Below are 26,035 nucleotides of genomic sequence, written 5' to 3'. Positions count from 1 at the left end.
GGGGGCGGGAGGGGGGGGAAAGAAAAAAGCCGTACCTGTATCCCAACTTGCCAAGGACTTTGGCCAAGGCGTCGGCAGACTTCTTCTGATTGACGAAAACCATGACGGGGGGGGTTGCGTTTTCGAGCACCTCCTGCAGAGAAAAAGCCAGGGCGAATTCCAGCGAATCGACACTGGAGCTTAATTTCGAGGGACGACAAAAATGGGAAAGCGGAAGGGACCGCCCCCGTTTTATATCCGAGGCTTCGCATCGACACTGATGAAGCAAAGAACGAACGCCTAGGCTGCTCCATACCCTCTGCCGAAAACAGGCAGTTCCACGCGAGGGGATACACCCAGGCAAGAAGACGGAAAATGACGAATGAAACCCGTTTTGTCGCATCCTCTTCCTCGATAACATGTACCTGCAGGCGTTGCTTTTTGCGCGCCTCAGGAACAAACTCGACGCGCTGCTCGATGGCGCGTTTGCCAGCCCCAGGATCGCCAATGGAGATGTAGGAAGGCTGTCTTAGGTATTTCCTGAAAAAGGAAGAAAAGAGGAGAAAACAAATGTTCTCGTGAGAGATGCACAAAAAGACCATTCGCCTTGACGAAACACCTGAAGAGCAGAAAGATCGGCGTTTGAAGTCGGAAGCCAAGGGTGAGGACGGGACGCCCTCCCTTTTGTCCTCTTTCTCTCGCTTCCGGTCTTTCCTGTCCGCTTCGGCTTCAGGCTTTCTGCTCCTTCGTCCGATCTGCGTACCGCGCCAATCGCTCCACTGCCGGAGGCATCGTCGCACTGAACATTTGCGTGAGGCGGTAGAGCCGGTGGCCGGCTTTCGCTTGCATCTCCTGGACACACGGACAGCACAGGTCCCGACGGCACCGAAGGCGAAGACGCTGCAGCGGCGCTGCGCAATTTCCATGCATGCATTTCCATAACTTTGCTCCGTTTGTACCACCAAGAGTGAATAGAAGAACGAAACCACGGGCCACAAACCCATAGGTCTCCCGCGCAAACACAACTGCTCTCAGCTCCTCTATCATTTCGTCTCACCCAAAACAGACCGCACACTGAACGCGCAGCGAGCATTGACACGCCGCCCGACAGTCCGCGCAGACATATGCACATATCCACTAACAAAAACAGGAAAAAACTCAGAAAAAAGCACGAAAAGTGACTGAGAGCGAAAGCGACGGAGACCTGAGAGACCGCGCCAGCAGACCGGGGTGTGATGTGGTGTGGACGCCCGAGAAAAGGAGGAAAGATGAGACAAACGCGGAAATACAGACACCGAAAGTTCACGTCCCTGGGGCCGCTCGGCCGCACGAGGGGCTGCGGCTCTCACTTGTTGAAGGATGAGGGCTTCGTCGTTACTCTTCAAATTTGAAGTCGGAATTTGATCTAGAATGAAATTCACGATCTCCTCAAAACCCATATCAATCATTCGATCTGAAAAGAGAAGCAGACGAATTGATCGCGAGAACGCACAAAAACAATGAACGAAATGGCGGACCGCCACGCGACGCAGGGGTGCGGATCGAATCCATTTTACACGAAAAACCGGGATCAATTGCTCGGTTCAACGCCAGCAGCAGAACCTCAGATTGCGAGAGAGCCGGAGAGAGACGAAGCGGACCGAAGGGAAATATGCAACGCATGCACACGGCGAAGAGAGAAGGTGCTGCACATGGAATCCCAAATCGCGCCGGAGGCTGTACTGACCACGCGAGCCACGTCCAATGCACGAAACAAACCGACGAAAGACGAAAGGACATGCATACAGACAACACGAGCGGCGGCTTCAGCCAACTTTTAACAGCTCGGAGAGCCCGTCCACGTCAAAATGGAAAATTCTTGTATGCACATCTGCGTACCGAACACTGTTCAGCAAAGGAGTCACTCGAATCAACATACAGAGTTGCAGATACAAATGGTGTGGGAAAAGGCACGTTTTGCGTTGAGAGCGCACTCACCTGCTTCGTCAAGGACAACGTAGTTGCATTGATTGAGAACGGTATACGCCTTCTCGAGGCAGTCCTTGACACGCCCAGGAGTTCCAATGACAATCTCCGCGCTGAGAACACGACACAACGCCCGCTGCAAACGGCTGAATAGCTGGACAGTACAGGATCTGGATGCGCCGATGTACACATATATATATATATATATATATATATATGTATATATATATATATAAATCTTGGTGAAAACCATCACACACACATATCCATATTTGAAGTAACTACTCTTATGTGCGCACATATCTAGTACATAGGTGCCTGCATGTGTGCAGGATTTGTGGGCATTCCTGGAGCGCCTACCCTCTGCGTAGTTGGAAGGCCTGCGTTTCAGCGCTGCGGCCTCCGACGACAGCCACAGTCTGGCATTTGCAGAAGGACGCGAATTTTTGTGTTTCTTCGTCGATTTGAATGGCCAGTTCTCTGAGGAAAAAACAAGCGAGGGTGAAGAGGGACATTGGAGCTCCGCGACCGCGCAACAGGTGCGATGACGCATAGCGCCAAAAGCGAGTATGAACTGACCCCATTCCACTAGGCGAACGCCACACAACCAAATATACCGACATACAAGGCGCAATGTCTGCATGCGTTTTCGACGGCGCCAACGAGCCGGGTCCACAAAAAGAGAACGCGAAGACGGAAAAAGGAAACAACTCTGCATCACGTGCGTTTCGCGACTGCAACTGGACCGAGCGAAAGAAGACAAGAAACCCATTTGCAGGTAACGGACCTGGACGGCGCCAAAATGAGTGCGTACGGTCCATCTTGTCCAGTCTCTTCATTCAGAGGCGGGAGGCCCTTCACGTAGGTCAGCATGGGGAGCACGAAGGCTGCGGTCTTTCCTGCGCAACACCCAGGCCGACAAAACGATTGGACAACCTCTTCTCTCTGGATGTCCCTGCAGGGGTCACCCATGTATGCAACCGGTGAACAGACGTGCCGAGCCTAAAACCAACGCGACGAAAAGGACACCCGGTCTGCAGCGGGACACAGAATGCCCACCAGGGAACGGAAAGGCCAAGACAGACAGCCAGGAAACGTGGTAGCGACGGACAGGAAACCAGGACACTGGGCTGCTCTACATTGCACAAGTGGCCGCCAAGACAAAACACGCACATGCAGATCGGTAGAAAAAACAGCGCAACAAAGGTGTTCTGCGCCGCACGCTGAGAACACACGGGCGAGAACAACGACAGAGACAACACACGCGAACCAAAAACGGGGCTTTGAGAGCGCCTGCCGCGTTTTACGGAACTGCAACCTCGGCTGCCAATCAGCGGCTCAGGCCGACGTCGTGGATCGCAGACAGAGGACGGGAACCAAGGATGAACGCTCTTTTCAAAAGGGTGACACGCGTCCGTCGCTTTCCATAAACGGAACGGAGAAGTCAGCAAAGAACCAACAAACACCAAAGGGCGTGTAGACACGTCAGGACGCGCCTACATGTGTCGCCATGGCCGCGAATAAGGATGCAGAAATCTGCATGCGGTCCACGTTCTCGGGGCACGTCCGTTTTCGTGTCTGTCAAGGACCCTGTGGAGCTCTCCCCCTCGTGAATTCCCCTACCTGATCCAGTTTCTGCAATACCAATCAAGTCTCGCTGCTCGAGAGCGATGGGGATCGCCTGCATTTGAATGGGCGTCGGCCGCTCGTAGTTCGCATGCTTCACGGCCTCAATTAACTCCCAGGGCAGTGCGCTCTCTGCCCAAGTCCGAATGGGAGGAGGAACGCGTCCTCCCTGAGAGGAACGGAGAGAAACACACGTTTGTGGAAACGGGACGAAGCCGATAAACACAACCGCAAAGGGGGAAAGACTGAAAGGGGGCGATTCTAGGAGACCCAGAGAGACGGAAACAACTAGCCATCATTGACAAAAGACTGCACACACCCCCGCGAGACACATCCCGCCAGCCACGGGAGAACAGAGCCTGGCGGGTAGACATATCGAGGTCCGGTGGACGAGCGAGAAGGGAAACGACGCGTTCGGGTGTCCCCACGAGTCGCCCTGTCACTCGTCCACCCTCTGATAGAAGACCAGCGGTGACACAGAGCGGCAGTCGCTCTCACCTTGATGTAGATTTCAAAGTCCTCTCTGAAAATTCTCCAGTCTCGCTCGTTCATTTCTTCCCGCTTCTTCGTCGTCCAGTGGCCGCGGTTGTCTTCTGCGTTTTCCTTTTCGCGCACGCGCGAGGCCTGCGCATCTCGTGCCGCCCTCACGGCCTCCGTGGCAGCTGCAGCCGCCTCGGCAGCTCCGCGGGACTCTTCAGCCTTCTGGTGTTCTTGCCGCCTACGGACCGACGCACGCAGCAAGAACACGACGCTGGAGCTCAACGGACGTAGACACGTGCATGCGTCTACCACGCGGGCAAACAGGGAACTCAGAGTGAGAGTGAGATGTCCGTGAAGCGGCTGCACGATCGGTCGCTCGAGCGGGGTACCGGCGTTTACGACTGCATGTCGATGTGTACACACCTGAAAAGATAGCGATCATGGGAGAATGTGAAACACTCATGCAGATGCACTAGGGAAGATCCCCCGTAGTCTCCCTACCAGTGATACGCAAAGAGGCAGGCACAAAAGTAGACGGCCACGGACGTGCACATACACACGGCCCCCGCAAGACATGGACCACAGATACGTGCTGGCCCGTGAGAAAAAAGGCGCCCGCATTACCGTTTCACGAGTTCATCGTAGAAATTGTTTTGTTTCCGCTGCTCTCGGATATCCATGCCCGCTCGGAACCTGGTATCCAGCAACAGACAAACGTGAAGGAAAGTCAAGGGTAACTCCTTCCCCGAGCTGTAGCAGTGACGACTTGAATCCCTTGCATGCAAGCGATCAAACGGAGCGAGACGTCCATCGCGTCTCTCGATTCTCTTCCACCTTCAAAGCTCCCCTTCCCGAGCTGTCGCCCGAACCGGCGACGGGCCGTGCATGCATAAATTCAAGAACCCGTACGCAGAGCCACGAGTGCCGACACAGTCTCACACCAGTGAACTCGAAATTAAAAACGGAATGGTGAGTGAACTACGCCCATCCAAGCTTGTGAGCAGATGCCTAGACGGCGGACAGGCGGAGACGGCATCTCGCAATTCGGCGACGGCGCGACTCTCTTTGCGGCTTCTCTCGCTCTCCTACCCTCTGCCAAAGAGCAACTGAGGCTCCATTCTCTCCTGGTACAGCGGGTTGTTGTCGCCTTTGCATGTGTCTTCTGCGTCATTCCATTCGAAATTGAAAATGTTCCTGTGAAGTTGAAACGCAGCGCGAAAAGCACGAGCCGGTGACGAAAACACGAAAACAGCATACGCCGCTGCGCTCGAGAAATTGCATGCGGCTTTCCCCAAGCACATGCGGCACGCGAACAGACGGCAGAGTGGAAGAGCTCGATATGCACATACGACGAGACTTACATATGCGAGAGACTCACTAGCATCTCCGAGACACGGAAAGCTCTTATCGAGGGCGTCGCCCAAAAGAGCGATTTCCGTGATGAGCAAGTACCTTCACTGGTCCGTTACACGTGAATCCGCGAATGTGTAATTTATACGCTCTCAGTAGAAGGGAACAAACGCTCTAGAGTAGGGAATACCTTCCCCGCGAGAAAGCTGTTTGCGGTGCGGAGTGCTGCAGTAGAACTGACCTGAATTTTTCCGACGGCTTTTGAATCTTCTTCTTCTCCGTCCGCATCCCTAGGTAATGGTTTCGAATTTGCTCGAGCTCTCTCTCCTGGAAATCCAGAACAAAACATCAACACGAGGCGACTACGATGGCAACCCTCGAGTTGCGCGACCTCACAGGTCCACCACGGGCGCTCCCGTTTGGACGTCGGACCGACGGCAGCGATTTCAGCTTTTCAAGCCCCGTCTGTTTACCTGCTGTCGCGCGCGCAACTCCTGTTCTGGGAGATTAAGAAGCCGAAGATCAGCCAAGCTGCTCTCGCCCCGCCGACCGGACGACCCGCCCTTTTTCTCCTCTGCTTGTCGCTTCGCCTCGCGTTCTTCCTCTGCCTTGTTGCGAGACGTGCCGCTACTCCCTCTCACCGCACGCAGGCGTCCTGAAGACGACAGGAAAAAACCAAACACGGAGAGAACCTGTGAGTCGAGCCGACTCTTTCAAAATTCACGCTTGAGACTTTCACAACCACCGGTCGAGCCCGGGCAGCGTGGTGGTAAAAAAACAGCTGTCCGCAGCTCTCAGCCGTCGTGAGGAGAAGACGGCGTGAACGAAAACGGACTCCGAAAGGAGAAAGGAAACAGGCGATCACACTTCCCCAGTGTGACGAGTTCGGGGCGCTGCCGAACCCCAAGAGCGCACGCACGGGGAAATGAAAGAGACAGAGAAGGTGGAGGACTGGTCGTCCGAAGATCGCGAAACTCACTCTCTTGCTCTTCCTTGATTTTCTCCATCTCACGCTGCTTCAGCTTCTCCTTGACCTCCCGCTCTTTTTCGATTTCCTGCGCAGATGTTCGCCCGAAAACGCAGAATAAGAGAACCCCACGCCGTGGTAGAGGACACTACAAACGTTCGACTGAAACAAACGCAGAGAGGCAGTCTCTCACCCACTCTCACGAAAAAGGCAGCACGCGACGCGCTTGCCTTCCGAGGCCCGTGACGCACCCCGTGTTCTGGTTTTGAGGAACTTCGCTGACGGCTAACTGGCTGCTGCTTACCTGTTGCATCAGGAAGTTCTTTCGGTTCTGCAGCAACTGGCGTTCCTTCTTCTTCTCCATTTCCAGTTGACGCCGTTCGTCTGCCGCCTTTTGCTGCTCTCTCTGTTTCTTCGTCATAAACATGATCTGCAAATGAGACACCGACAGCAAGGAACGCAGCGTCATACTTCCCCCGCACCTCGCAGACGCCATGCTCTTCCTCGTTTCCGTGCACACAGACGGCTTCTGTTCGGCGCACCCATTCGGTAGCGGTCTAGGTTGGACAGTGCACCCTCCATTAAGTACCAGTTTTATTGTGATAAATCCAGAGGCGTTTCCGCCCTCGCGCTCTCGGCCTGCTCACGCGTGGCCTCTTGTCTTCTCAAAACACTCAGCACGTCTCTGAGGCTCCCCACTGCGCTCCGCCCGGCAGCAGGACACCACAAGCACCCTTGACCCTTTTACTCTTTGCTGAGAAGGCGAAACTCGACACAATCCACTCAGGCTTTCGGTGCGGTAACGAAACGAAAGGAATTCTCTTTTTCGACTCCGAACAATCTTCGTGTCAGGGCGCTGAACCTGGAGTTTAAGTAAGAACTGAGGACCGCCGCGAATCGGCCTTTCAGCATCTGCGCTTTCGACTCTTCTTACGCGTGTAGGTTGCTCCTCCGTCTTCTGCTTCGTCAGAACGTCCTCAAGGGAGCGGATGTTATTGCGTTCAGGAGCTCGCAAGACGCTGGAGAGAGACAGCAGATCACAGAGGGGACAATCCGAACAGGGCGAGAAGGGGAGAGCGACGAAAACCAACCCGAGAGGGACGAGGCGGCTCCAAACGAAGAGACCCCGCTGAGAGAAGACGCGTTCACGTCCAGGGGCATACAACCACAAGAATTATACCACATGAAGACACACACGAAACACACAGACATGCGCAGACGTAAACAGCGAGGTCACGAGGGGGAGATTTTTTTCCATGCAAATGCGTAGAACGGGTTGTGTGCATAGGACAGAGACAGACGTAGACGCGGCCGAGGATTCCGTTCCTGGCAGCGGACCTATGCTTTTGTCTGCGATAAACGCGTTTCCGGGTTGAATGACAGCCCCACGCACCGACCAGATCCGAATACAAATCTACGTTATACTATATGTCAAGATGTTTCCTCTCAAAAGAAAGGCATTCCCCACGGATTTCCCGCATACCTCGTCCACGACGCAGGTCGGGCTTTGCCCTGTTCGTCTTCTCCCTCTTCTTTCTTCTCTCTCTGGCTCTCTCCTCGTCGGATTCCAGTGTCCCCTCTGTCTCTCTCTCGTCCGCCTCGCCCGTCCCTGTCTTCTCTTCCTTCTCTTCGTCTCTCCTCCTCCCTTCCTCTTTTCTCGTCTTCCCGCCCTCGTCGTTCATCTCTTCCCTCTCTCTCCTCTCGCGCCCTTCGTTCGTCTCTGCCGTCTCTTCTGTCTCCGTCTGCTCGCTTGCGCTCGTCGTCGCGGCCTCGTCTGTCGTCCTCTTTGCTGTCTCGGTTCGCCCTTGTCTCCTCTTTGAAATCTCTCGAGGACCGAGCCCCAAACGCCGCCTCGTGTTTCGAAGAAAGCGAGGAAGCCGACCGCGCACCCGGCGCCGGAAGATCTAGAGTGGAGGAAGGCGGGGTGCGTCTGGGAAGAGCTGACGTTGCCCCGCGCGCCGGCGAAGACGGAGAAAAGGGAGCAGAGGCATGATCTTCGCGATTCGGCTCCTGTTGCGGCGACTCGAAGCTTCTGCCTGGTTCTCTCTCTGCGTGACTCTCTCGGAACTTCTTGAAAGGCGACGGCTCAGAGTGAGGAGAAAGTGTTGACGAGAAACGAGGCGGAGGAAGCGCCGAGACAGCAGCCCGACGCACCGCGGGCGTCTCCTCGGCTCCCAACACGCGTTTCCGGCCTCTACCGTCTTTCTCTTCCTCTTCGCCCCTCGCTGCTCCGCCGACCCGCTCACTCTTGTCGACGTCTGAACAGTTACCGCTCGGGACTTCGCCTTCCTCTCGCTCGTCCTGATCCTCCCGAGCGTCTGAACTAAGGCGCTTCGGCTCTCTCTCGCGCGCACTTCGGCCCTCGGCGGCGCCCTCGGAACCCGCGACGGAGACAGGAGACACCTCCGCGGGGTCCCCGTTTTCCCTCAGCTCGGGTGGCATCCTGCGGCGAGAAGGGAGAGAAGAGCGGACGCTGATGCGCGGCGAGAAGGGAGAGAAGAGGAGAGGGCGGCAGGAAGAACGCACGAGAAGAGCCGCGGGACAGAAGTCGCGGAGAAGCAGTGGAAAACCCGGTGCGTTGCTGTTATTACAGAAAAAAATCTGCCGAAAGTCGAGTGTTCACGAGACGAGGGGCGTGCGCACGAATTTGCAGTGAAGGCGACGGGGGATAGTTGTGTGGCGAGACGGGACTTGATTCGTGTCGGGACTCGAGGCGGTCTAGGGGCAGCGAAAAGGTTCTACACAACGAAAAGGGATACCGGGCGAATTTGAGTCAAGAAGCAAATCCCTCGACGGTGAGACAAAGTCACACTAATCGTCGCTGTCGCTCGGAAGAAACGAAGTTGTCTTCCCCTTTGCGTCGAGCGCCGAGGCGGGAGTAGACCGCGAGTCTCGGGACGAGGAGCACCGACTCGGAAAAGAAGAAATCAAGATGACGTGCAGAACTAGAAGAAGAAAAGATTCAACACAGAGGCACTTGAAATCGAAATATCTCCACGTTTAGAGACTTCCGTGCCCAAAGAAACCGACAGTGTTTACGCCGGCGGGACGGCTACAGGCGGTCTGGTCGGTCATGTGCGCCGGCCGCAAAGGTTGACGCAACTCCCCTCTTTGCGAACTCACACCGTCAGAGAAAGGATTTGGAGGAAAAAACAATCCCGAAGGCTCTTAACGCCCGGCGGAACACTGGCGACGATTTCAGTGCCAGCAACTGAGGCACGTCGAGTTTCGCAGGCGCTCGCCCGTGAAAGCGTGTACATACACCCCACCAAAGGGCAGATTTTCGCGATTTCGTTTCTGTCACTGGAAAAGACAAACAGAAAACCTTACACGGACTAAGCTTTTAGACGGGGCAGCTCATTGTCACAAAAGTGTTCTCTCGCTTTTCGCCCTTCCTTGTCGACCGCGAACGCGCGAAGGGCTCTGTGCTGCTGCATGCACGCGCTTCTGCTGTTCGCTTACCTCTCCGTGTGTGGTCACCTCGAGACAGATCCTGCGAGCGGATCTCTCAAGTTGAGATCGACAAATGGGCTGAAGACTACTTTGTTGCAACTCGAAATGGAGCAACACAGAACCACAGTACCTGGACAAACAGACCAGGTTGTTTACACATTCAACGCGGATGCGCCTTGCGTCGCCGCGTAGAGGGACTCAGTATCTCGTGTATCACAAGGGTGCGTGATATACAACAAGGATGGCTTTTTATATCAAGCCTGTTTATTTCTACCCCTGCTTTTCCAACAGGGATGATTACGTGCCAGCCTTTCAGATACACCCGGGGGTACCCTGCTCTAGGACTCAACTACCCGATTGGCGCTCGACTAGATTCTACCAGCACACAACCTGCTTGTGGCAACGTGTGACTTGCGTGAGAAATGTGTTACCATTGTGGCTCCGAGTTATGGCGTTTTCAACAGAGATAGAATAGAAGAGACTCTGTTTCCCTTCGCGAGTTAACTCACCTGACACGCCGCCGGTATTTTCCGCAGGCAATGAGAGGCCTCTTTTTCACCGAGTTGGAGCCAGTAGAATATCGGACCCTAAAAGTGATAGGTTTTTCCGGAAGTTCTATCACGAATCTCCAGCGTGTTCGCTTCACTTTTGGGAAAGTCCTTCTAGGCAACTCCCACCCTGCGTTTATCGCTAAAGACACGCAGCGTGCCTGGTGCTGGGGAAGGCGTTGCCGCTCCAACCAGGATACACATATATTTGCGCTTGTAAACAGAATGTGGTCTTCACTCGCTTCTGAGTCATGTCTCTGTTTCTACGAGGGTCATGTTCCCAGCCACTGTTTTCAGGGTAACTGTGTCACCGGGACGCACTTGATGTCTGCTCTAACTGGGGATGTTTGTAGTGCGCCTTTCGCCAGGACAACAGGGCAAAGTGTTAGCTTCTGGATTGAACATGTTCACATTCTGTAGTGCAGCCCTAGATGCATTCTTTTAAGAGAGAAAGCTCCAGATTTTTGCCTGTTGTGCGGTGTGCACGTTTTACCGTTGGCACTGAACAGGAAGGAAATCGAACGACCCGAACGCGCGTTAAGAGCCACATTCCTCCGCTTCTCTGCTGGTTAAAACTGCGGTTGTTATTTTCCAGAAATCGAATCAACCAGTCTTTGAAGCTTCGACGACATAGCGAGGGAACTCCAAAGCTCCAAGCCACTGATGGGGCGAGGGGAGCGAAGGCGCAAAAACGGTCACTTGCTTGATCGTGCGTTCGCTGTCTCTTTTGCAAGACTCTCTTTCTGTCTCCTGCAGCTTCCGTCGAGTCTGGAAAGGAAAGCAGCCTTGCCGGGGCGCCGTGCCCGGTAGTTCCGTCTTTCCTGCTTCTCTACTGCTTGCGCCTCTGCCGCGCGTTTGGCGTGGTAACGATGGCGCAACTGATAGCGCGTTCTAGGGAATAGGGGGAAAACCAGTGGCAAACGTTTGAGAAAATATCCCCTGAGGACCGTAAGGGCATCCTCTTTTTCTCTGTCTCCGTTAGTCGTCGGCCTTCTCCTCGTTCAGAAGCATGCGGAAAGAGAGACTTGGCAAATCTGTTTTCCTGAAGCTTGCCGTTCTCTTGTGCAGGCGAGAAAGACCCAGCCAGCGGCGAACACCCCTCAACACGGGAACCGCAGCGGATTCGCCTCCCTTTCGGAAAGCATTCCAAATCGCCTACAGCAAGGAACCTGGCCGTCCGCGTGTTTTGTCGCGCAAGTTTCACGCTCCTTTCTCTGTTGATGCCCAGCACGAGAGGTCGGGTGTGACAACCTATCCACGGGAAAACAGCGACACACAATCCTCTTCAACAAAAAACGCACGATTCCTTTTCGTAAGCGGTCGCACCATTCAGAAAGGCACACCATTTTCCTCCCCATATTTAGGAAAGAGCAGCGACTGGCCAGGAGGTGAGACGCTGCACTCTGTCTCTCGATGTCTTGTGTGGCGACTCGCGGGTCTAGTGGCGGGGCTGTCGTTAGACAGAGCAAACGTCCGCGCGCGTGCGCGGTCGCTAGTTACCGGGAGAAGACCGAAACATAGAAAAAAGGAAATCGATTTTTCTTGAGTCTCTTGCTGTTCACTCTGTGCTGTTTCCTTCGTGCGCGTTCCTATGGGCTCTTTTGCGCCATCCGCGAAAGTCTACCGCGCCTCTCCAGTGACACGGGACCTCTCTCTCCGCCCTCCTGGCTCGTCTCGGCGAAAAGCGCGAATTCGACCTCATTTGTCTTGTCGCCTTTGTTTTTCTTGGGTAATTGAAGGGGATGCAGAACCTTTTGCTTTCCTTCTCCCCTTCTGTTCGCTTCCGTCTTCGAATCGATACACTTTTCCCGTCTTCTTCCTCTCCGTACGTTCACCGTGAGACTGCGTGAGGAAGAATCGTCTAACTCTATATTGTTTGGCACAATGACAGAAATCGTTCCCCTTTCCGCTCTTCCCTCTTCTTTTTCTCCTTTTCAACTGTTCCTTTTTCCGTAACGGACAGCCGTCCCTCCCGCTCGCGCTTGCCTCGCAGTGCCGGACGGAATCTCGCCCGTTCTTGGTTTGCGGCACCAGCCGGGAGGAACTCGCCGTCCTGTTGACTTGTTTGGAGCGGATCAAGCAAATGTTTCTTTTTTCGCTTCGTTGCCTCGTCACTTTCGGTGTCATTTTGTTCCTCCAGAGACACGAAGCCTGGACTTGGCAGTCAAAGCGACGGCAGGCAACTCCGCCTCCGTCACACGGAGGACAACGGAAAGTTTTTCCAAGAACTAACGTGATCTCCTAGTTCCTAGTACCCCTAGTGAACTCTTTTGGTCTGATCCTAAGTACGCAGTGAACTAACTAGATACAAGGAACTTGACAAGCAGAGAACACGGAGGGGAAAGGCGACACCAGAAATAAGGAGGGATGAAGAAGCTGGATGGGCGGCATCCCTTCAGAGTTCTAAGGGTATCTGTTCTTTCGGGGTTCTGTCGCGGACCAAGGCAGCGCCTGTACTGGTGGGAACGCCTTTCTGCCGGTTTTTGATTCTCGTTTTCCTTTTCCCTCTCGTGCTAGTCCCTTCCATCTGGTCACGGAGCACACCGTTCGGTCGCATCCGCCATCCTGTCTTTTCGCTTTTGTTTCCGGCTTTGTCTCTGTCTGCATCCCTTACCTCGATACGCTCCTGCGCGTCGGACCGGTCTCTCCTGCTGTACTCCCGTGTCTCTGTCTGAGTCTTCTCTGCTTTCCCTGTGGCCGTTCGGTCTCCTGGCTCGCCGCCTGATTCTCGGCTTTGCCTTCGAAATCCTTCGGAGTCATTCTCCGTGATGCGCCTGCCCCCATCTTCCATTCTCTTTCGCAAGATGAAATAAATCCTCCGTACGCGCTTTGTGGACGAGCCGACGAGCGGGGCGCCGTTGCAGGCCTGTCCGTTTTTTTTCTCCGCGACGCCTGACATAACAAGTCCACAGCTTGGTTATGGCTTCGCCGTCTCGATCCTCTGTCTTCGTTTTCTCTCTTTGCTCGTTTTCTCGTCTCTGCTTTCGCTTCTCGTTCTCTGGACAGGCACCTGACAGCAGTCGGAGCTACGTCGTCTCCGTCGTTCGGGTGTTCGGTGTGGTCCTGCCTAACGTTAATCGAACATCCGAGCTTTGCTTGGCCTCGTCTTCGTGTATAGTTCTCCTTCTCCCGCCCGTCTCCCTTCGCATGCCTCGTCGCGTTTCCCTCCTTCGCAAGCCGATCTCCGCGTTTCTCGCCTGCCAAGTCTTCCGCTGACGGTTCTCTCTTTGGCTGCCGCCCGGCTCGACCTTTCTGCTCTCTGACTTTCTTTTCTCGCGCAATGTTGCGACTTGCGGAGGCCTCGCTCCAGGGGCAGTCGCGGGAGGACGCGGTTTATGGAAACGGCGAGCGCAACGAGAAGGCTTCCTCCTTTGCAACCGGCCAGGCAGCCGTCGCTGTTAAAGTTTCCTACTTTTCTCTGCGCGTTGAGGTCGCTCAAGCGCTTCAAGAAGGGGCCCCGGTAAGAAAGGCCGGGATGCGACAGGGAGACAAACGCCGCGGGGAAAGACGTCGAGGCTGGCCCGAGGGTTGCGCCGACATTCTGCGCGCTGTGTCTCTCTCGTGCTCTTCCCCGAGCTCGGATGCTTAGTCGAGAAGACCAATGAAACGAAGACAGCAGGAGAAACGAGAAAGGATAAAGAGGGGGAGAAGAAGGAATGAAGCAAGACATGTGTGAAAGAGTCGGAAAAAACCGTTCCGTTCCCGCCTTTCGTTCTGTCGCCGTTGAACACTTGCCCTCGTTCTTTGGGTCCCCGAAAGGTTTCTGCTGTCCTCAAATTTTCCTTTGGCCCGTTTCCGTCTGCTGCCCCTGTCTAGCTGGCTCTTGCTGTCATGTACAGAGATGAAAATCTCTCCCGGGTTTGTCAGCAACCGGAGCGCGTCGTCTTCCGCTCGGTGTATTCGCGACGCCCCAAGGAACCGGTAAGATCGCACCAGTTCACGACAAAAACTTCGATGCTTTGCGTCTCATACATATATAAATATGTATATATATATATGTATAAATATATGTATATATCTACATATCTTTGTATTGTGTCTGTGGCAGGCCGTGCTTTGTAGACCGTCAGGTTTTCCAACCACTGCCTGTTTCGCTGTATCAGGGAAGAAAGACATGCTACATGAAAAATATGCATATATTTATGAAATGTACATATATTTATTCGACGTAAAGGCACAACGTTTGGCAAAGATCTCTACATACACCTACCACGCTTTCTCCATTTTGTCGTCGCGGTTGCTCAACGCGTGAAACTGTGTTTCTACCTCTTTTACGTTACGGGTTGGCGCTCTCTTTTCTCGGGGCCTGGTGTGTGTTCAGCTGATCATGGACATCGACCGGACTTTCATCTTGCCCTTCTTTCACATTTTCCCGTCCGGGCGACCCGCGATCGACATTGTCATTGTCCATGTAAGCTTCTGTAACTCTGGAACACAGACACCGTGGAGACGTTAAGAATGGGCCAGCGTTTGCGGAAATACACTTGGAACCCCCTCCCAATAATTCTACCAAGCTTTCCTTACACGGCATATTTCGATGAAGACTACGCACATGTGTGCATGCGTATGCATCTGAGTATACGACACAGGAGCCACATATATATATATATATATATATATATATGGATGGCGTTTGGAGTGGATAGCAAACTTGGACTTGCCTGGAGCTTCATGTCGAATTACATGTCTCTCTCTTTTCCCTCTATAAGGAACTGTCTATGCGCATATACACTTTTATTTGTGAGGAAAAGGAAGACGTGTCCAGATATCCACCGGTGGGCGTGCACCCCCACTGCGGTTATTCCAAGTAATGGAGACGAAAAGCGTCTGAAGGAAGGAGGGGGGAGAATCAATCTTTACCATAGCGGATTTTCCGCGTGGCCTCTTTTGCGAGGGGGAGAACTTTTCTATTGGCTCCTGGCAACTCGCGAGCCTGTGCGAGGCACGCAGGACGCTCCCTGATTCTGCGTGGTGCACTGCTGGGAAAAACGCCCTGTCCCTGACTGGGTAATCGATTTTTCTAGGGCAGGGGACCTGACCTGGACACCTCGAGACGCTTTTCGGTCGGTTGACTCCAGCGGCCCAGTGAAGTCTTTCTTGGCAGCTTGGTACACTTGTCTTTGCCGCGGCAGGAATCCACGAAAAAGTTGAGAAAAGAAATTGCCTGGGCACGCCTGGACCTGGGGCTCTCCTATCGGCGCTTGGGCGGACTCAGCAAGACTCGGGAGTATCCTCTTTTTGCGCGGATGAAGTCCGCCGCACCTGCAGGTGAGAAGGGCGAAGCTGAGCCGCGCATGCAGACGCCGCTGTCTCACACATCTGCTCTACATTTTGAAGGAGCGGGCACCTCGACACGGTGGCTATTGACTCCAGTGAGGGTCGAGGCGAGATCCGCCTGCGTGAAGTCCTGTGAATGTGGTTGTGGAGAGAGAGCGAGTGTGCAGGAATGGAGAGAGAAATCTGTAAAGTTCGGGCGAATGTGCTTCTGCTTCGATCTCGGGAAACGGCTGCCTTCTCTCGGTTTCTGGACAACGCCCTCGGCTCGCCAGCACACACGCATCCCGGTCGGCCGCTTCTGCGGTTCTTGGTCTCCTTGTTCGCGCGATCCCTTGCGTCATACTTCCTCCCAGAGTCGTCTGTTGTGTGGCCCCTGCGTTGCTTGTCTCTGTCCTTTTCTCTTTCTTTTTCCCGCGGCACTGTTGACGCCTTCCTGAGCACCCGCCCTGCCTCAGGTGTCTCAAAGCTCCTGGTTTCCTGCCCTCGATCTGCTTTGCTGTTTTCAGGCATCATAAAACTCGCAGCTCGCCTCGCTCACTTTCCAGACGGCTCGTTCTCCTCGGGCTTCCTCTGGGACTTGGACGCGCTGAAGCACAAGGCCGACGCGTTGGTAGATGGCGTCGAGAGGGGGTGAGCGAGACGAGTGCGTTCTAGCGCGGAGTCGGTCGTCTTTTTCGCATGCACAACATTTGCTTTCTTACCCCGTCGAGCGTTCCTTCTTCGCGCAAAGACCGAAAACGAGGAATTCGTCTGTGCCTCGCTCTGACATTCCTCTTTAGGCTCCGCTGGGTTTTTGGAACGTTTCCTGCGTGCACGTTGTCCCGAGACCGTCGTCCCTTGTCGCGGCTGATGCTCTTCTTGCTATCCTTCGTGTTCGCGCAAAGGCGCACATTTCTCCCTGGGTCTCTTTCGTGGAGTGACTTCAGAGCCGACTGGGTGCTTGTGGTCGTCCCCTTTTCGAAAGGAAGGGTGGCTCTTTCCGCCAGCTCGTTCGCGAAGAGGACTCGACCTTGATCTCTCTCGCTGTGCGTCTCTCGAATGTGTGTTTGTCTGACGCAACGCGAACGACCACAACCCAGGCATCGCGCCGCTGACGGCACCAGGCTCAAGTCGCTCGACGCGAAGGAGACGATGCCCGACCAGGGGCAACTCCCCAAGGCGCGCGGATCGCTGGATTGCTTACCGGTACGTCCACGTGTGTCCTGCATTGTCTTCCCTTTCGGAGTCTCGTTTTTTATCAGACGCCGGCCTCTCAGGCCTAAGCGACACGCAGGGCACTCTCTTTCCTTCTGCCTTTTGCTCCGGCGGTTCTTCCTCCTCTTTGAGATTTGTTTCCGAGTCGCCGCCTTCGCGCCAAAGAAGGCCGCGCAGGTGGAACGGAATCCCAGCGTACATCACGACCGTTATATAGTTTAGAGAGGCAATATAAAGTGTAATACAACGAATCGTCTAGTCTTGCTGTAAAAATCAGACGCATGCTTAAGTAAGGTGATGAACCTGTATTTACATGGAATAGATTTAGAGTGGTGGTCCGAACACTATCGAATGAAACAATGTGCTCCAACGCGAGTCTAAGTCTCTAACGTACGCCTTTTATAGGTTGTATTGTAATAGTGTTACGTATCTTCTGCTGACATTTAAATGGTTCTAGTAACCCTGAAGGTATATAGATACCGCGCTGGCCCGCGCCTCGCGCCTGCTCGTGCTTCCTCCATGGGGACTCTGAGGACGACGGCCCTCGTCTGCGGGGTCGCGTACGGTGGTACCCCCCCCCTCCACCCGGGCTCTCGTGGTAGATGCGCTCTCGAGTGTGGGTTTTCTTGCCTGCACTCGCTCTACTTTCTAGGTTGCGTTTCTGTTTCTTCACTGCGTGGTTTTGTTTTCCTCTGGAGCTGGGAAGTTAGCGTCCAAAATAGATAACCGGGAACCAACTTAGATGCACAGATGGACCGATTGCCGACGGGTGCTGAGGGCCGTACCTCGCCTCTCCGTCCCCGTGTTCGCAGCTTTGCTTTCGTGAGTCGTTACGAGCTCCGAACCGTTCTCCACTTGGTGGCGCACCTCTGGTTTGGCGTTCACTGGGCAGCAGCGGGCCGGTTGTGGTGCCCCGGCCTTTCCTCTGAACAGCAGATCCCCGCTCTTTGCCGCGTGACTCCTCGCGTCGCTCTTCCTCGACTTTTTCGTCCGTGCAGGAACCGGAGTGGACAGGCACTTGGTATCGAGAGGACGAGCTTCGCGTGACTCGCGCGAGGCGCCAGCGGCTGGTTCACGAGGCACAGCAGCTGCAGCGGTTCGAGGAAGTCGAGCTAGGAGATTGCGTCGAGCCGGAGAAACTCAGCGCGCAGCTAAGAGCGGCTGAAAGACGAGCAAACGCCGGGGAAAATCAAGAGACGGGGCGCTCAGCGCAGGCGACGCCTGCGTGGCAACAGGACGGCTCGGAGGACTCCACCGAAGATGAGGAAGAGAAGAGGCGACTCGAGATGGAGCTGCGCAGAGTGAGGAGGAGACAGAAAGAGGCGAGAACAGTCCTGTTCGGAGGAGATCGAGAAGCAGCTCAGGCGATGCGAAATATCCGTGCCAGGGCACTCGAGCTGGCGCTTGACAAAAACAGTACTTCTTTGCGTTCGGCACCGAGACCTCTGATAGACGTTCTTGGCGAGGAAAGGGACGACGAGTCTTGCCCAGTCACGGTGTTTCCACAGCTGCATGTGAAGGCAGGTAAGAGAACGCCAGCAGCCGGTGGGAGCAGAAAGCACTTACAGACAAACCTACATACGTAACCACCGCATTCACGCATGCATAGATATGGACCAGCACCGACGTATACGCTCGCGCACACAGCACTCCTACAGGTGGACAGAAACTCAGGACTCGGGGAGGAACCTCCAGAAGCAAGCGAGCACAGGTGTCGGGTCGCAGCGTATCAGAGGGAGGAGAGGACGGCCGAGGATCAAAGCCTCGTACATCCATACGCGCATGCCTACGTCATTCTGGAAAGGCAGAGAAGTGCAAGGCTGGACGAGCAGAAACGATGGAGGGTTCTACGGGGCTGTGCACAATTCGTCTTCTTCAGCGGACTGCTCGATCAAAAACTTCGCCTCGCTTTTCCTCGAGACGTCGCCTGAGGAAATGTTTGCGCTCTGTCCCGTGCCGCTTTTCTCCCCGGACCGGATCTTCCGCAACATCAACAAGTTTCTGAAGAAAGGCTCCAGCGCATCGGGTGAGTCAGCGCTGCCTAACGTAGGACCGTTCGGGGGGTCGTCCATGGGGTCACAGGCGTGTGCGGTATTCGTCCCTGCGAAAACAAGTATAGATGCATACAGGCGGACGGGATGCTTACATTCGTGCGGATATACGTATATCCAGCACACACAGGAACTCGGGCGTGCACCGCTGTAGAATCGGGAGTGGAAAGGCCAACAAAGATGACCTTGCTCCACTCCAGATGTCACTCTCCTCTTCATTTTCGGGAAAACTCCGTGCTTCTCGGGGGCTGTTTGTCGTTGACAACTGCTCGCCGGCACCTGGGGTGTTGCAGGACACACACAAAAGGACGGACACGAAAGAGCCTCAGGAAGGAGCAAAGCGGAAAAATGTTGTGTCCTCTTGCTTAGCGACGTTCACGCGGGTTTGCCCGACCGTATGCGCCATCTCTGGTGGAGGGTCCGATCTTTCTGCTCTTCAGATGTGTCGGCACAAGAAAAAAACCGAGTCGCGTCTTTGTGTGCCCGTTGTGCCATCCGTCGGAAGGTTCACATCTGATTATATCTTCCATGGTCTCTCTGGTTTACTCTTCGTGTCTTGTTCGGTGCAGAGAGCACCAGTCTGTGGCTCCATTCGCCTCAGCACGTGTGCAACAAACTCCTCGACAAAGTGGTGTCCCGAGATCTTTCGAGTGCGCGAGTTACCGACGAAACCGACCCGGTAAATCCCTTTCTTCTCTGTTACAGACTGCGAGCTACTGCCGAAAGTGCCTTCGTTTGCCTAACTTTCTACGGGAGGTGCACAACTGCGCAGTCGTCCTTCCACATTACCAGTACGCACGTAGACATCGTGCATGCATCCGTGGATCCATGCCTGAGGGGACGCGCACCTGCAGGAACGAATGGTCATATATTTTGCAAAACGATACGCGAGTCCCGCCAGACCGCGTAAAGGGCCGGCGCCAGTCGACAAGTACTCCAGAATTTGTAGGCACTGAACTCCCTGCAAGTTAGAACCGCCTTTTTTCTCGATAAGCGAGCAACTATGAGTGTGTGAGGTCTATCCATGCGTACCGCGCTGCAGCGTAACCGTTCAAACCGTGACGGTGGCGCGTTTCTTCGGTGATGTGAAGCCAAACGAAGATCGACAGAAACGCGAATGCGCATGTTGGCGTTGGGAACTCTAGGAGGTCTTCGAGTTGGGAAGCGCCTTCGCGCTCTAGAGAAGAGACAGGGGGACACGACCCTCTGAGTTAGCAGGCCGCTGCGCCGACTGACAGAGTTGTCTCGGTCCGAACTGGTGGACTCGCTGAGGCGCTTTTCTCTGTCGGTTGTCTCTCCAGAAGAAAAATACGCTGTACTCGCACCTCTTCGCGTCGTGCCAATGCGTGAGCGCGAGCAGCGCCTTTTCCTTCGTCGCCACGAACGTTGCCATTGAAATCGTCGAGCGGCACCTTTTCGGAATCTCTGAAAATTCGCTCTTCCTCGTAAGCAGACCGGCTCTTCGTGTGTCTGCAGATATGAGGCGACCTGGGGTGTGCATGCAGTTGCCCAACCATGCGCCATGTGTTGTCCTGGGCGGCAAACACTACGCTTCTGGGGTGCGGAACGGATCAGCCGCTGTCAGAGATCCATGAATAGGCTAAAACTAGACGCTGTTGCATGCCTCTGTATCTTTTCACCTAGGTCCGGCACCTCGTGCACGGGAGAGCACCTGAGGACCGTTCCACTCTTACAGTTCCCTTTTCAGACCTGCACGCTTCTCCCACGAGTGTGCCAAAGGATGGCTGCGTGTTGTGCACCCTCCACAACACCCGAAAGTTGCTTTGGCGCTGGTGTCTTTTGAAGCGGTTCGCTGCTGTTGGACAAAAACCTGCTGTCATTCTCTCTCTTTTCTCTGGATACAACTCTTCGAGGGACGCTGCTCCTGGGAGCAACGCGAGTGGGAGGACGAAGCGTGAGGCGACTCCCGGTTTGATTCCGTATTCGTCCTCACTCGAGGCTACACGGGGCCATCTGTCCTGGATTGCATGTCGTTCAGTTCCTCTGCTTTTTTGCCTTTTCCCGCGTGTTTTCAGGGGTCTTTACCGTTCGACAACCCCCATCCGAGCGGCTTGCTTATGTGCACAAAGGCCCAGAGAGAAACCGAAGAAAGTGAAAAGAGGGACACCATTGTGGAGAGCCTGAAGCATTTGCAGCAGCGCATCGTTCGCGCGCAACAGCGTGCCCACCATGCTGCCAGTATAGCTGCGTTAGAAGCGAAGCGACGAAGAGGCGAGGCTCTGTCGAAGGAAGAAAGAAAAAATCTCGCTGCGTGGAAAGAGACTGCTGTAGAAGAGAAGCTGCAACTCCAGAGAAAGTCGTCCCGCGCAGCTCGGTGGACAGGTCGGGATTCTAGATCGTTTGCAGAGGGGGAGAGATGGCCGGAACCCCGAGAGGACGTCTGTGCGGGTGAAGGGGGGCGAAACAGAGACGGTGCCAGCGTGCGCGTCTCTGACGAGAAGGGACTTCGTCAAGGGTGGAAGAGGCAGCTGACAGGGCCAGATGAAGGCTTCAGGCGGTTCGAAAGCTCGAGTCAGGAGGGCGCGGTCGCGAGAGAGGACAGCGTCGCTGCGGTCCATGCAGCGAGGAAAAGATGGGCAAACTTTGAAAAAAACTTTGTGTTCGATGGACTCGAGAGACAAGCAAGAGAACGGAGGAAAACGCTGGAGGTTCTCAAACGTCAGTGGACCGGAGGGGATCTCGACCTTCGTCTTCTCCCAGACAATCATCCTTTCAGTGTCTTCAGACTCTTCAAATTCGACAAGGTAAGCAAAGCACGGAGGCTGTTTATATGAGCTGCGTTAGTGCTTTTGCGTAAATGCACTTTTTGGTTTCTTTCTCGCCGCGGTCCCTCCCTTTTTCGCGCTAGGCGATTTGTTTCGGTTTCAACAACACATGTCCCTTTCTCTGGAAGCAGGAACTGGCATATGTTTGGCAGCACTTTTTGGATGGTCTGTGTCGCGCGCGTCCCGGGACGCCTCTGTTTCCCATCTCGCCAATCTTTGGGCTGATGTTGACGGGAAAACAGGTAAATTCGGAGCTCGTTCTGTGGTGTCTTCTTCGCTTCCGCCGCTCAGATGTTCATGGCCAAACCCAGGACAGAAGAAGCATCGTCCGGCGGCCAGCTCGCAATTCTCGTGCTGGGCGATGAAGAACACGACATTGAAGAGGCAAGCAAGTACGCTGCAACACAGGGAAATATACACTGCCCACTTTCTTCAGCCCGAAGAAACACCATGAGCATTTAGGTGAAGCCAGCGCAGTTGTCTCTTGTCAGAAGCCGCAAACGTTTGAAAGGCTGTGACAGATATAGCGTGCTCCACGGATTATGGTTTCATAACCCACGAAGATGAATGGATGTTTGCAATCTAAAGAAACAGAGGCATGTATACATATACATACGCTTACATGTACGTGGCATCCCAATAAATAGGAACAGACGCAGATGACCTGAAAATACTGCAGATCGTCATGCTGGTGTCGAGCATCTCTTTTGATTTTTCTTTGGCCTTCCCAGGTTGTACGGCATTGAAATCCAAGCCCAAAACCTGATGAATGATGCAATCGTTGAGCTGAAGCGCCGCGGCGGTCTTCAGGTTTGTTGAAATAAAAGGCATGCGGTTCCCTGCCGGTTCTTTCCTCTGCTGCGAAGAGAAACACACCGTCCCGAACAGCAAGGTCGAAACTCATGCGTAAAAGGGTTCCCTTCTCCTATTTGCGATACCCGGGAAGAAACAGTCTCAGTCAGGTTCCGTTGCAACAATGATTCTCTCGGGTCGTGGCTGGCCTCTCCATTTCTGTAGCTTCCAGTCCTTCACTCACGTCTACTTTTTGAGTCTGCCTCTGGTGGGAAACGCGCCACACTGGTATGAGGCAAGAATGTGCTTCCATCTACAGTCCCAGAATCGTTCCTGGCGAGTCTGGGTTTGCTTTGCGTCCTCCCACCGACCTTCGGGCTTCTTTTGTTTCAACGCCTTTCCGTCCGTTTCGCTCTGCCGTTTAAATTATCTGAATCTTGCAGACAGAGGCAAACGGGGACTCTGCGAGGGGCGTCTCCACGAAGCGCGGCCTAGGGCGTGACTCTCTCACTGCTCTTCAAGTCCACGTGATGGCAGGTGAGGAAGGCATGACAAGAGATTGAACAGCGCGTATGCTCTTTCCTGTTCTTTTGCACCCTAGAGACGGCGGACCTCGTGTTTTCATTGCAGCCCCATCGCTTCTCGCCCTCCATCGGAGTCTTGGCGTACTCTTTGGTTTCTCGACTTCCCTCGCGTCGTCCAGCGAGCCAAAAAAGCCGGCATGAATAACACAAAGATCGTCGCTAGACCCTTCCCTTGCTTCACACTCTCGCCCCTGTAGCATCTCTTCGTTGTCGGTGCTTTCCACCGCTGTTTCGGCCCCGTCGCTCCGTCTCCCGCGTTGAAGTATCCGACCACCAACGTCCGCACGAACAAGGTGCTTGTCTACCTGTCGTGTGTCTGTTGGTGGCTTCGTCCGGCGGTCCATCCTGCTCTCTCCGGCTCCTGTCTTTTCCGAACCTTCAGCGATTGATTACAAGGGATTCCGCGTCGTCGTTTTCGCCCTGCCCGCGACTGTCCCGAGATTGCTCAATTGGCCTCAGCCCGTCGCGTCTCAGCTATCGGAGGTAACACCAGAAGCGAAGGCGCATTCCCCACTGGCTTATTTTCCGTTCTGCGCGCGCCGCTGAGGCGGACTCTGGCGCACGAGAAGGAATGGTGCCTTCACCCTGGCACAGAGACACAGACACCTGACTGATTCTCGCGCGGTTGCATGCACCTCGGTTGGAAGGCCGTTTCGTGCCTCAGTTTGCTGCGGTCAATCAGCTTCGAGTCTAGTGCGAACAGGTCGACACCAGCCACGCCTGTCGCAGCCTATATAGGACTAGAGCTCGGTTGAGTACCGAAAGCAGTGTCCGATGACTCGCGTGTGTGCCCATACAGACCCATCAAACGCGTCTGTATATGCTTACCTATATCCACAAATGAAGTGGGAGATGTGGAATACTGAAACGTGCACAGATGCAGGTACACCTATAGTTGTGTGTAGAGCCCCGTAACTTTTTCGCGACAGCGGGAAGGAGGTAGTGGACCCTGTGAGAAAGGGGGGACAGATGGCGACGCCAAACCTTCCAGGACGAAAGAGACCGCTTTGCATTCACCTGGTGACACACGGGGGGCATGTGAGAGGCAGGCTTGCGCAGACCTTCGTCTCAGTGACAACCATTACTTGTTTTCTCGGTGATAGGAACTGGCGTTCGTTGAACAACGCCTAAATCTCGCGTCGCTCGTCAAACCTCAGACGTGGAAGGGCTCTTTTAAGACCGACGAAGTCATAATGAAGACTGTTCTTCTCTCGCTTGATCCAAGCAGCGACGATGCAGTCGTCTTCTACCGGGTAGGCTTCTTGCACCGTTCTCACATCTGCGCGTGGCTGTATTTGATTTCTCCCAGCTGACAGATAAGCATCTTACTCTACAGATGTGCGCATTCATTCATGTGCATATAATGCACACATGCTCACTTGAGGCATGACAACACATGTGTATCTATGTACATGATTATCTATGCCACGGAGTGGCCGATGTTATATTTGCATGTGATCTCCACCTGATACGCATGTAGATGACATCCGCTTGAAAATCTGGTCCCTTTACTCAGGAATATACCGATGGGTGACAGTTGGATCCATTTACAGGTGTCTGTAGGAACGTGCATCCACAGGGTCGCGCACGTCCATCGGCTGGTCAGAGGTTCGCATGCCGATGCGAGAGCGTCACCGACGCATTTTGATTCAGTCCTCTCTGCAGTGCCTAGAGCGCCCTCCAGTGTGCGCGCGTTTAACGCTTGGCGGCGTTTCGGTTGTGTGTGTGGCTTTGTCGTTCTATTTAGCTTTGCTTCGCGTTTCCTCAAATGGATAGCTTCAGCCTTGAGGACGAACAACAGCCTCGATCGTCGGCTTACGTTTCTCAAGGAAAAAGGAGAGAAAAAATCTGTGAACGTATCAGATGCAACGCCTTCGTTCACGCTCGGGACATCGAGATGGCCATTCGGCACCAACCGCCCACGCAACTCTCAGCCGTAGATCGAGCCTGCAGGCAGCTCCTCCACGTTGTCAAGGTGACTGTTCATACGCATTTGTATCTATAAAGAATATACGTATATATTCACGCCACAGATCGATACGGAACTGTACTGGATTACATAGATGCCTCTCTCTACGCTGGCACATGCCGATCAGTAAATCAGTCAACAGATAAACTGCTGGAGCGATAGGAAGGAGAGCCGATCAATACGTAGATAGCCGGGAAGGCAGGGGGCTATTCGAAGATGCGCTAGCGTAGACATCTTCGAGGCGTAAAGCATGACGCATGACTGGATGCGGGAAATGCGTCGGCGACGTATTCATTCCGCCCATCAGGCTGAGTGGTAAACAATGTATACAGCATATCATGCTTGTGTGGAACACTTTCGAGTACCCTCAAATCTTTGCCTTTCGCCGAAACATTTCCTTTACCGGGTTTGTCTTGTGTGCCTGCCTTGTTCCCACGTTGTCTGCAGACAGCGAAGACGGGAAACGCGTCTCACTTGGCAGGTCTCCAGCGCCTTTCGCGTGGCGCCGTGACAAGCACCTATTTGGACCCTCTCGTGCACTCTCCCATTGTGAACATGTACGCCCCCGACGAGATCCTGTAAGTGAAAAGCGAATGCATTTCTAGGGATCTACATACACACTCGCAAGCAATCGGGAGAGGGCGCGTCACACACTTTTCTGTGGATTTGTGGCTGTCTCATGCCGGTCTCTGCAGAATGAAATTCCTTTTGGGACACACACCAAGCGGCTACAAGGAGACCGGGGAACCAAGCACCGCAGGGCCGTTCCCGAATTGTCGGGCTCGCCGTCTTGCCGCCGCTGTGCGGACAGAGATCCTGAACAAGTGTGCAAACGCTTCACGCTAGAATGCCCACTTTGCGTTTTTTCGCAGCCCCCCCTACAAACAATTCGAACTCTCTTGTCGGGGACCATTTGTTGTGCTCGCTGACCTACCTCTCTGTCTCTCTCTCTCTCTCTATATATATATATATATATATATATATGCGCACGTGCATACTAGTAGATAGGGGTAG

At 54.2% G+C, this 26,035-nt stretch overlaps 2 protein-coding genes across 2 annotated transcripts in view; one reads left to right on the top strand and one right to left on the bottom strand.

Moving 5' to 3' along the window:
• Positions 1-708: 708 nt before the first annotated feature.
• Positions 709-8,809, bottom strand: NCLIV_006890 (dead-box helicase family protein, related; the record flags this gene model as incomplete). Its single annotated transcript, XM_003880200.1, has 14 exons — positions 709-831; positions 1,329-1,432; positions 1,957-2,057; positions 2,305-2,424; positions 2,732-2,843; positions 3,568-3,739; positions 4,069-4,288; positions 5,140-5,244; positions 5,642-5,727; positions 5,874-6,055; positions 6,380-6,455; positions 6,672-6,797; positions 7,302-7,386; positions 7,851-8,809. 14 exons carry the CDS (start codon positions 8,807-8,809, stop codon positions 709-711), a joined length of 2,571 nt encoding a protein of 856 aa, XP_003880249.1.
• Positions 8,810-13,648: 4,839 nt separating this feature from the next.
• The window catches only part of NCLIV_006880 (conserved hypothetical protein), a gene marked incomplete at both ends in the record, with an annotated part of 28,592 nt that continues 16,205 nt past the window's right edge, over positions 13,649-26,035 (top strand). The window contains 18 exons of the mRNA XM_003880199.1: positions 13,649-13,828; positions 14,185-14,289; positions 14,690-14,779; positions 15,501-15,636; positions 16,152-16,275; positions 16,725-16,830; positions 17,838-18,363; positions 18,719-18,865; positions 19,460-19,569; positions 20,192-20,335; positions 20,927-21,655; positions 21,968-22,068; positions 22,408-22,486; positions 22,912-23,005; positions 23,435-23,535; positions 24,156-24,305; positions 24,800-25,027; positions 25,469-25,599. Coding sequence (XP_003880248.1) covers positions 13,649-13,828; positions 14,185-14,289; positions 14,690-14,779; positions 15,501-15,636; positions 16,152-16,275; positions 16,725-16,830; positions 17,838-18,363; positions 18,719-18,865; positions 19,460-19,569; positions 20,192-20,335; positions 20,927-21,655; positions 21,968-22,068; positions 22,408-22,486; positions 22,912-23,005; positions 23,435-23,535; positions 24,156-24,305; positions 24,800-25,027; positions 25,469-25,599 — 3,281 coding nt within the window. The remainder of the gene's footprint in view (positions 13,829-14,184; positions 14,290-14,689; positions 14,780-15,500; positions 15,637-16,151; positions 16,276-16,724; positions 16,831-17,837; positions 18,364-18,718; positions 18,866-19,459; positions 19,570-20,191; positions 20,336-20,926; positions 21,656-21,967; positions 22,069-22,407; positions 22,487-22,911; positions 23,006-23,434; positions 23,536-24,155; positions 24,306-24,799; positions 25,028-25,468; positions 25,600-26,035) is intronic.

The sequence above is a fragment of the Neospora caninum genome, chromosome II (assembly GCF_000208865.1).
Source record: "Neospora caninum Liverpool complete genome, chromosome II".
Classification (NCBI taxonomy): domain Eukaryota; phylum Apicomplexa; class Conoidasida; order Eucoccidiorida; family Sarcocystidae; genus Neospora; species Neospora caninum.
The sequence above is the reverse complement of the archived record's forward strand: the minus strand, read 5'-3'. Positions and strand labels throughout refer to the sequence as shown.